Genomic DNA, 11,588 nt, shown 5'->3' with positions numbered 1-11,588 from the left:
GTTGGTGGAGCAACAGGGGTTAGTGTAGTGTAGCTGGTCAGTGTAGCTTAGATAGAGACAGTCTGGGGGTCCATAAAACACCCCTGAACCATAGACAGTGTATCTATTGTTCAGGGGTGTCTTACTAAGTTGGCTGCAGACAAAGACTGAGGGGAAGAGGAGCGCGGCAGCTGGGGTCGTGCAGTGTGAAGGGGACAGTTACCTCAGAGGACCAGAACGTACAGTGGAAACATGACCGGAGGAGAGGAGGGTGGCAGCAGGATCGGTAAGTGCGCAGTCTGCGCCATATATTTTTGAATGTAAGATGCACCTACATTCCCCCCTCTCCTCCCCAGTTTTGCGAAAGAAAAAGTGTGTCCTATACTCTGCAACATACGGTATTTAAACAAACAAACAAACAAACACAGAACAACAAACACAGAACACTTATATTGTGCTTTTCTCCTGGCGGACTCAAAGCGCCAGAGCTGCAGCCACTAGGACGCGCTCTATAGGCAGTAGCCGTGTTAGTGAGACTGGCCCAAGGTCTCCTACTGAATAGGTGTTGGCTTACTGAACAGGCAGAGCAGAGATTTAACAGAGGAAAGCCCTGAAAAGCATGATGAGTTTGCTGGGTATTCTGCATCAAAGATCTTAGTGGCAGATATATTTTCAAATGTCTCACATTTAATGTTTGTGCATAATTCCCTTTTGTGAGTATTCTTTACGTTGTTTGGCATCTAAACAGTGGAGTCTCTGACTGCAGTCTCTTTCTTTCTAACAAATTGAACAGCATCGTGGACGCTATGGAAAAGCATCTTGTGAATGTCCTGGTTTTGTTCTCCAAAGTAGCTTCCTCTACTGAGAGCATCAATGACAGAAGTGTTGCAGCAAGCCAATAGAACAGTGATTTGCACTTCTTTGTAGTCTTTCAGCAATCCCTTTAATGCGTTGATGCCAGATGTGTCTAGGAAGGCTATTGAGGAGCAATCAAGAATAATTGTTTTCACATCATTTTCATGATTGAAAAGCTGTACATGGATGTCGTTGTTGTCATTGTTATCAACGCCCTTTAAACTCTCTACCTGTTTCCTTTGTGCCTTCTTAAATGCTTTCTTTTCCATTTTTTTCCTTCGTATTATTTCCAGACCAGGATCCATGCCAACCATTTTGTACAGTGATTGGATAAAGTAGCCCTTGTTTGCATAGTAAAGTGGTGATTCAAAGCGGAATATCTTAATTTGGGGTATTGAGCATAGGTTTTCATATTTTTTCCCATCCTCATAAAACACAGTGTCCTGTATCTGGCTAAGCATGGTAGCATGGGGCAACTGAGTCCGCACAACAAGACACATCATGGAAAAGAGCACTCCGACCATGAGGCCTATTTCTGCACTGATTAGAGCAGAAGCAGCCACAGTAGCAATCCAGATGATGGCATCTATTTTGCTTAAACGCCACAGAGCTGGTAAATCTTTAAACTTTCTGAGAGCTCCACGCAAGTTTACAACTATTATAGAGGCCAAGACACATTTCTGTAGAGAGTAAAATAATGGTGCTAAGAACAGCAAAATAAGTAAAACCACAGTAGCACTAACAACACTGGAAACCTGTGTTTTGCACCCTACCGAGGACTTTACAAGAGTCTTAGCAAGAGCTGCACTGGTGGCGTAGCAATGGAAAAATGATGGAATTATATTACAGAAACCAATAGCAAACATTTCCTGGTTTGCTTCCACCTTGTATGCATATTTCTTGGCACACATTTCAGACAAGGATATCGTGAATGCAAAACTGATAACTGCAAGAGGAATAGCGTCTATTGCTACTTTACTAATGAAACTCAGATCAGGTACTTTTGGCGGTATAAACCCAGTTGGGATTGCACCTGAAACACTTGAGCCATACAGTTCATTGAGGTTGCAGTAGTGGGACACTAGTGTAGCCACTACAACAACAACTAGTTCAGTTGGCAGGGGAACCTTTATTTTGTCTTGGTAGCGGTCTCCTAGCTCTTTGGCAGCCACTAATACTGCAATACATATGACACTTGTAATCACATCACAAATATTGGATTTGTGAATGTTTTCAAATATATTAATCCAAGTGGTTATCAGCATTCCTATAGCTGGACTGCGAGGGATTTTTACTCCAAAAAGATATTTCACTTGCGCTGTTAAAACAATCAAAGAGGCACCTGTAGCAAATCCATCCAACATTGGCTCGGACAAGTATATGGCAAGGAAGCCCAGCTGAAATATTCCCATAAGAACCTGCAAAACAGAAATAAGTTCAATATCGAAGCTAGACTTACTGAGTCTTAAAAAAAACCCAAAACTTTATGTAATTTAACCATTTATGCCTCCAGGACGTAGTACCTACGTCCAGGAGGCCACGTGCGCATCCGTGCGCTCCCGCGGCCGATCGCGCATGTGCACGCTCACTCCCGGCCGCGGATTCGGTAGCCCAGGAATCAATGTATCGGGCTATGGTGCCCGATCACTGATTCCTCTCCCCCGCTGAAAAAGCGACAGCTTCTCTCGGAAGCTACGCTTTTTCTGAAGCTATGTCCCTCTAAGCGTACATTGTACGCTTAGAGTGACGTCATGTAAACAAACTCAAGATTGCCATCTTGTGGCCAAAAAGTAAAAACTACAAGTAAAAGTAAAAAAACATTACAATACACAAATATTTCCCCAAATAAAACACTATTTATATCCCACCCTCCCAAAAATGCCCACATAAAATGTTTAATAAAAAAAAAAACATTACTATAAAAAAAACACATAAATATTTACCTAAGGGTCTAAACTTTTTAAATATCTATGTAAAGATGAAATATTTCTCTCTATTTTTTTTTTATAAGCTTGTAAATAGTGATGGATGCAAAACGGAAAAAAATGCTCTTTTATTTCCAAATAAAATATTGTCGCGATACATTGTGATAGGGACATAATTTAAACGGTGAAATAACCGTGACAAATGGGCAAATACAATACGTGGGTTTTAATTATGGAGGCATGTTTTATTTTAAAACTATAATGGCCGAAAACTGACAAATAATACATTTTTTCATTTTTTTTCTTATTCTTACTGTTAAAATGCATTTACAGTAAGGTAGCTCTTAGCAAAATGTACCCCCCAAAGAAAGCCTAATTGGTGGCGGAAAAAACAAGATATAGATCAGTTCATTGTGATAAGTAGTGATAAAGTTATAGGCTAATGAATGGGAGGTGAACATTGCTCGGATGCATAAAGTGAAAACGACTGAAGGCTGAACTGGTTAACCTCTTATGAGTCTCTATAATGACTGATGTTATTTCCTAATCATCCTTAGATAATACATTTTTCAACCACACCAGCATGAAGGCGTTTGGTATGAATCATCACCAGTATAGGAAACAGACCCAGTATTGCAGCATCATGATTTACACTCTTCCCAGTCTTCATACAGTCAATACCACTAGTTTAAATTATTTGTGTACTAACTGCTTAGCCACTATTATTATCCAACATAATAAATACTTACATTCAAAATCAGGTCCAGTTATGATTCTTTCTCTCATACCTCATACTTATTTAAATTATGCCTCAGAATGCCTGCTAGTCTAGGCTCCATAACTAGCCTCAATGTTCAATGCTACTATTGTAAAGAAACATGTAAAAAAGCTAGTCACTTACAGAAACTATGGCTTCAGCATCTAACAATTACTATTCATTTATTCTGACATATTGGAAAACTGGCAATGTCAAGTGGACTTAGCAGTGGAAGATAACATTGCAGATCCCTTTATAACAGTTGTGGATGGGGTCGTTTCATTTATATGCATGGTGTTCTAAATTGTCAAAACAAGTACACTGCTGAAATTCAAATATAGACCAAAGTGTCCCAATATTATTGCAGGTTAATGTAAAAAAAGTTAATGGGAAGGTAAGAGCACAATAAAAATAAAAAATCCACTTACCTTGGGCTTCCTCCAGCCCCTCTCTACATATCGCAAGTGTTGCTAATTCTATTGTAGTTTGTTGCAATTGAAAAATTGCATGTGAAAAACGCAAACAAAAATGTGATCTTTTTGCAATGCAAAATCAACAATTGGCTGCAAAATCACACAGTCATGTGTGGTATAATATCAGTTATTATTGAGCCAATAAAAAAAATGAAAATAAAAAGAAGCCAGTGCAGTAACATGTATTGACCAGTAGACGGCAGAATTGGAAGGCAGGTGAGACAGCAGAAGAGTTCTACTATTCATTTATGTACAAGCCAAAATCAAGTGATTGTTACTTGACTACACAGCAGTACAAGTATTTGTCACCTGAATACAGTATGCATACTTGAGTAGATGTAACAAGTGTTTCTGTTCTCTTGGGTATTCTAAATAATGTACTGTATATACTCGCAAGCAAGCCGACCCGCATATAAGCCGACCCCCCCAACTTTTTCCTGAAAAACCAGGAAAAAATGATTGACCCTCATATAAGCCGGTGGTAGGAAATGCTGGCCGTGTGATCCCCCCCAGTGTGTCCCAGTATAGTTAGTATAGTGCCCAGTATGGGTAGGTAGTGCCCAGTATAGCTAGTGAAGTGCCCAGTATAGCTAGTATAGTGCTCAGTATAGCTAATATAGTGCCCAGTATAGCTAGTATAGTGCCCTAGTATAGTGCTCAGTATAGGTAGGTAGTGCTCAGTATAATGCACAGTATAGGTAGTATAGTGCTCGGTATAGCTAGTATAGCGCCCCAGTATAGCTAGTATAGTGCTCGGTATAGCTAGTATAGTGCCCAGTATAGCAAGTATAGTGCCCAGTATAGCGCCCAGTATAGCTAGTATAGTGCCCAGTATAGCTAGTATAGTGCTCAGTATAGCTAGTATAGTGCCCAGTATAGCTAGTATATTGCCCAGTATAGCTAGTATATTGCCCAGTATAGCTAGTATAGTGCCCCAGTATAGCTAGTATAGTGCTCAGTATAGCTAGTATAGTGCTCAGTAAAGCTAGTATAGTGCCCAGTATAGCTAGTATAGTGCTCAGTATAGCTAGTATAGTGCCCAGTATAGCTAGTATAGTGCCCAGTATAGCTAGTATAGTGCTCAGTATAGCTAGTATAGTGCCCATATAGCTAGTATAGTGCCCCAGTATAGCTAGTATAGTGCCCCCCCCCCCCCCCCCCACAGCCGCCGCTGCTATTAGCTTACCCTGCGGCCTCTAATATTCCCCTCTCCGTCTCCCGGGCATGTAAATAGTTCACAGCAGCTCGCTCCACGGTGGCTGCTGCGTGATGACAGGAAGCTGTAGGGAGAGCGGCTTCCTGTAACGGCCGTTGCTATGGAAACCGCTCTGCCTACAGCTTCCTGTCATCACGCAGCAGCCGCCATGGAGCGAGCTGCTGTGAACTATTTACACGCCCGGGAGACGGAGAGGGGAATATTAGAGGCCGCAGGGTAAGATAATAGCAGCAGCGGCGGCCACAGGGGTAGGGGCCTACGACCACCGACCAACGTGACTCACAAGCAAGCTGACCCCCAAACTTTTGGCCCACTTTTGGGGGGTCAAAAATTCGGCTTGCTTGCGAGTATATACGGTATTACATTCTACTACATGTGATTATAGTTCCTCTTTAATCATTTTAGGTTAATTTTAGACTAAAGTTGTAAAGTTAGGGTTAGTGTATAGGTCGGTATTATGTTCTACTATAAAGTAAGGTACATTTTAGGTTTAATAAGGGTTTAAAGTTTTTTTTTGTCAGAACTGTTAAAAAGGTTACAAATTAAGATGGGAGAATGTTTAGGAGAAAAGTGTAGATTAGTGTCAATATTTAGCTTAGGATGTTGGTTAGTGTGAAAGTTTATCACTGTATTATTATTTTCAAGAGGAGGCAGCGTATGACTAGCTGATAGTTAACCTTAGAGTGAGGAAGTACAAAAGGTGAAAGGTTAATGCTAGGAATTAGGGAAGGAGGACAGATTAGTGAGATCACAGTGATGAATGACAAACGCCAGGCTCAGTGTGTAAGGTTCCCAGATGATCACTGTCTAGCTTTTAGATCCTACCATGATCTTCACCAATTTCCCTCCTATTCAACAACTTTCTTCCAGTTTCTGTTTGAACGGGAGACTGGAGGCATCTACCCGATTTCAGTTGCCCCAGGACTTATTTGCGTAAGTTAAAGGATCCGAGGCAGAGAAAACCAATAAAACCCCTAAGCTCTAGAAAAAGTCGAACAACTAGGCTAAAGATCAATATCGAAGGTCAGACAAACTTCAGGTCAGGAACAAGCCAAGAGTTAAACAAAATAGATTAGGCAGCCAGGCTGATTAACTGCGGGTCAGGCAAAGATATTGTCACAACGAGCTGAGGTCAATACATGTGGCAATCCAAACTGGGTCAGGGTGTCAAACAAGGTGGCTACAAGAAATCAGTCTGAATCACACCCCATCAGCTAGCACGCAGCAATTAACGCTATCATGGGTGGTGAAGCACTGAATGAGGATGACCTTCATTGGGGCAGGGAGCAATCAGATGAGACCACAAGTCCCAGCAGCCAGAGACCGCTTCAACAACAGAGTGGACAATTGGCCACTCATAGCACCTTCCATGAATTGCTCTATTCCAGCGGCTGAAGCCATTGCAGGCAAAGGGAATTAGACAGGTACGTGGCTGCACACAACCATTTAAAGGGATATGCAGAGCTGTGTATGTGTGTGGGGAGAATATAGATGCGGTGCTGATCACAATGCCACCTTTTCCCAAAATGTTAAATTGATAGTGAGATAGTCAGATCAGCAAATCATATGTGTGCGCCTAAACAACCATTGGAATCAAATCAGGTGTCTTCTTTAACCACTTCAGCCCGCAGTTGTTTTCACCCTTATGACGAAGGCAATTTTCCCCTGTCATCGCTCCTTCCATTCATCCGCCAATAACTTTATCACTACTCATCACACGTAAATGATCAATACCTTGGGTTTTTTTGCCACCAATTAGGCTTTCTTTGGGTGGTACATTTTGCTAAGAATTAATTTATTCTAAATGCATTTCAACAGGAATAATAAGAAAAAAAATGGAAAAAAAATCATTTCTCCGTTTTTAGCCATTATAGTATTAAAATAAAACGTTCTACTGTGGATAATATCCACACATTTTATTTGCCCATTTGTCCCGGGATATTGCAATGTTTAAAATATTTCCCTAGTACAATGTATGGCACAAATATTTTATGTAGAAATGAAGGTGCATTTTTTCAGTTTTGCGTCCATCACTAATTACAAGCCCATATGAGCTCAAGCAGGTATATAGTAATATACCTTCACAGCGTACAGATTTAAAAAGTTTAGTCCCTAAGGTAACTACTTATGTATTTTTTTTAAACTGTAATTTTTTTAATTTTTTTTTTAAACATGTGTTTTTTTTTTTTTTTTAATTAATGGGCAGGGTGGGGAGTCAATTCGTTTTTATTTAGAGTGTAGTGTGTTTTTTTTCTATTTGTACTTCAATTTTACTTTTTGGCCACTAGGTGGCGCTAAACACTCTCCTGGAAGATACCAGGGAGTGTGAGATCTTTTTTTTTCATTTCACCGTTCATGAATCAAATACCTCCTAATTGGAGGAATTTGATTCATTTGCAGGGAATCGTTTTCCTCCAGGGAACACTAGTTCCTCTTCAGAAATCAACCCCCTGTAATAGAGGCAGGGAAGGAGCTGCCTGCACCCAGATATGAGTGCACAAGGGCAGCAACACTGCTGGACGGATATATCCGTCCAGATTGCCTTTGAGTGGCGATTTTTGGACAAATATATCCGTCCAGATTGGCTTAAAGGATTTACGAGGCGGAGATGGTAAAAAAAGTTAAATACCTATTCAGTTTTATGACCCTTAAGGGGCGATATCTGCATCCCCCCTTCCATTCTGCCACGTTTGTAAAGCAATTCCCAGGCTCGTGGGGGTCCCGACCCGATCCTTCGGGTCATCCTCAGCTGCCCCACTGAAGATGGCCGCCAGGTCCGGCCGTGGCTGCGCAGTTCTCACAGCCGCAAGTGCGGCTGCGCAGCTCTAAGTCCTCCTCCAGCTCCGACCTCATTACCGGCAGTCTCGCATACATAAAGCACGCGAGACTGCCGTAATGAGGTCGGAGCTGGGGGAGGGCTTAGAGCTGCGCAGCCGCACTTGCGCACTTGCGGCTGAGAGAACTGCACAGCTGCTGCCGGACCTGGCGGATATCTTCAGTGGGGCAGCTGAGGACGACCCGAGGGATCGGGTCGGGACCCCCACGAGCCTGGGTATTGCTTTACAAACGCGGCAGAATGGAAGGTGGGATGCGGATGGTGTCCCCTAAGTGTCATAAAACTGAATAGGTATTTAACATTTTTTACCATCTTCGCCTCGTAAGTCCTTTAAGTGGTTAAATGGAATATAGGTTGCTGTAAAAACTTACATTAGTTTAGACTTCAAATAGAGTTCTAATTAACTTCTGTGTGTAAAAAAATTAGGAAACCCTATGAAAGCCTGCGTGTTTTTATAACATTGCTAGACATATAGATATTTAAAGAGACTCTGAAGTCTGTAAAAAAACTTTTTTTTATTTCATAAATATTGTTAATACTTTATCCCTAACTAAATCTAAATCCCCCCCAAACTCCCCGGGGGGCAATATGGGCAGCGCTTCCGTGTGAGGCAGGGCTATGAGCTGCAGCCCTGCCTCACAAGTGTCTGTCAGCGGCGGATCTCCGCCTCTCCCCCGCCCCTCTCAGTCTTCCTTCGCTGAGAAGGGCGGGGGAGAGGCGGAGATCCGCCACTGACAGACGCGTGTGAGGCAGGGCTGCAGCCCATAGCCCTGCCTTACACGGAAGCGCTTAGGGCAGCAAAATCCACGACCAAGAAAGTAGTGGATTTTGCGGGGGAGAGGTAGGGGGTAGTTTGGTGGGATTTAGATAGAGTACAGCTGCGGGGATGCGTCGGTTTAGTTAGGGATAAAGTATTAAACATAGTTATTAAATAAAAAAAAATGTTTTTTAGAGACTTCAGAGTCTCTTTAATTTTAATGTTAATAATACTGGGAGATACTAGTAATATAACATTTCAAACTGAAGAAAATATTTTTGAATATCTTATGTAAGATATCATTGTACAAAAATGCATATAAAAATGCAATAAATAATGAAGCAGGTGGTTTCGACACACAGTGCTCAGTGCCGGGCACGGAAAACAGGGGCCCCATATAGCAGCAATGTAATGCTGTGCAGGGCGCGTAAGGGAAATTTGGAATTACATCTCCTTCCAACTTGCGACAACTCGCTGGGGAGTTTTGCAGCAGCAGGGAGAGCCGTCATTCGGCTCTCCCAGCATCCAACTCACATATGTACGTATAAATCAGGCCACCTGCACATTTATTCCCACATAAACTGGCTCAAATCACACCAGATGCAATGTTTAGAATATTGTTATTCAGCATTTTGAAGGAGGTTTGCTATATTTAAACCTCAGACATTTAGTTTGGTGTGCTCTATACGGCTGAGGTGAAAGTGAACACCATGATCAAAAGAGCTGCATGAGGCCTTGAGCAAGAACACTGTGGAAGCTTATACTGTATGTCTGGTAAAGGATTTGAGACCTCTCAAAAGAATGTGGAGGACTTTCAAAACAACTGCCTACTTGCCCAGGTCTGGGGGTCCAAGAAAGTTCACTTCTAGAGCAGACTGCAGGATGCTAGAAGTTTTGTTTCTAATGCTTCATATTCAGTATGTTTGTATCTGGGCAGGATATCTTACTAGTAGGAATGGCAGGGCCAGGAATGGAATTAATAAAAAAAACTGTCCCTATGGGACTAGAACGCTATCTTCACTGTGAAGATGGTTTGCCTCACAGAAATCACATTTTGCTTGATAAACATTGAAGAAGAATGTACTCTTTGTACATTAATGCAACTTTTTAAATAAAAAAAGCAACTAGTTTGCAGATATGCCAGAAAAGGGTATAGCAAAGCAGCTAATTTTTGGTACCAGCTCTGTGCCCATGGTTTGGGTGCCAGCAGTGTGAGACTGATTTAAGCACAGAGACTTTCACCAAAGAAAAAGGTAATTCAGACTTTGGCAATAGCCCCAAATGACATGTTCCTCCGAGTTGCTGCAGCTTGGAGGGGGATTAGTATTTTAATAGTATTTCAAATGTACAGATATTGTAGCAGTCACATGCATATTTCTAATCCCTGCCTATGACCCATCAGAGGCTGATGCCCTGTACAAACTGGGGGATCACCTGGGGACCTCTTTCACAGAGCAAGTATTAGACAACAATCTCTTAGGTGACAGAGAACGGCGGACGTTGTACAAAGGCGTCATCAGCCTCCTGGCTAACGACACATCTGTTGCTGTGGAGTAAGAATTAGCCCGTGTGACGGAGGGGTTTCCCGCGGGCAGGGGAGAAGGGGGGAACAGTGTGATGGTGCAGTGCTCGGGCATCCGAGATCAGCAGATGCTCTAGCAGATGCTGTGCAGCCACTTTACACACACTTGTCTGACCCAAATTTTTGGCTATGGTGGTCTTTATCATCCACTACAGCCAAGTACAGACCAGCGTGTGTATGTAGCTTTACTCTTTCAGACACCTGTCTTAAATTTGATTTAGAAATATTAATATAATCATATCAATAGAAAATTATTTACAATAGCAATTTTTGGTTAACAAAAACCTCACCTGGTATATTCCAGCAAGACATGTGTGTGCAGCTGCCACACTGATAGCATAGCACTCCTTTCCACATTCAATATCCATCAGGCCCAGACTTATGTTGACCGATGTTATGCCTGATGTTATGTTCATGATATTGCTGTCATTCATTGCGCTTGTTTTTTTAATAGCATCGTCATCTAAGTCAAAACCTGCCAGCAGCAACTCTCGATCCACAACCTGCCCAACCATTAGGCATATCACGCTAAAGATACTGACGGACACGTGCCTTGAAGTCCCCATTATGAAGTAGATCAGATGTGAAAAGAATGATGTGTACAAGCTGTAGATTGGCTCCACGCCTACTAATAGGGCATAAGCTATGGCTTGTGGTACTAAAATAATGCCAACGATAAGACCTGACATTGTGTCTCCCCATGTATTTTCTTTGAAATTGTATTTTGGAAGCCATCGTAGTACTGGGAAGAAACCTGTGAATGTCTTCTTGGCCTCCTTGGCAGTACAGGTACACTTCTTCTTTAACTTGGCTTTGAGGCACTTCACCGCATTTACCCTTTTCTCAGGCTTGCGTTGCAGTAGTATATGTACATGCTGTTGGCATTCATCAGGATGGTTTTCTTCCGCCTCACTTGTCATTTTTGTTTTATCTGGATTATTGAGCTCTAAAAAGAGAAGTCAGATAATACTTAATATTTCAGGGTTTATAAACAAATTGTTAAATCAAACCTTTATTCATGCCCAGGGCTGGCGCTGCCATGCAGGCAAAGTGGGCAAGTGCCCCAGGGCCCTCAACCTCTGCAGGGACGCCTGCGCAGCCGGACCCTGCCTGTTTGTTTCCCCCCACTGCTCCCTGGGGCCCCTGCACATAAGCTGCATTAACCAATTACCTGTACCGAAGGTTAGCAGCTGCACCATCCATGCAGT

At 42.2% G+C, this 11,588-nt stretch overlaps 1 protein-coding gene across 1 annotated transcript; it reads right to left on the bottom strand.

The window, feature by feature from the left end:
• Positions 1–713: 713 nt before the first annotated feature.
• On the bottom strand, positions 714–11,300 carry LOC137548044 (sulfate anion transporter 1-like). Its single transcript, XM_068271133.1, has 2 exons — positions 10,671–11,300; positions 714–2,252 (listed from the first exon to the last, which is right to left on the bottom strand). The coding sequence occupies exons 1-2, from the start codon at positions 11,298–11,300 to the stop codon at positions 720–722; spliced, it is 2,163 nt and encodes a 720-aa protein (XP_068127234.1). The 3' UTR covers positions 714–719.
• Positions 11,301–11,588: the final 288 nt, after the last annotated feature.

This window comes from Hyperolius riggenbachi, chromosome 1 (assembly GCF_040937935.1).
Source record: "Hyperolius riggenbachi isolate aHypRig1 chromosome 1, aHypRig1.pri, whole genome shotgun sequence".
NCBI classification, from domain to species: Eukaryota; Metazoa; Chordata; class Amphibia; order Anura; family Hyperoliidae; genus Hyperolius; species Hyperolius riggenbachi.
Note: the sequence above shows the minus strand (reverse complement) of the source record. Positions and strands in the feature narration are given on the sequence as shown.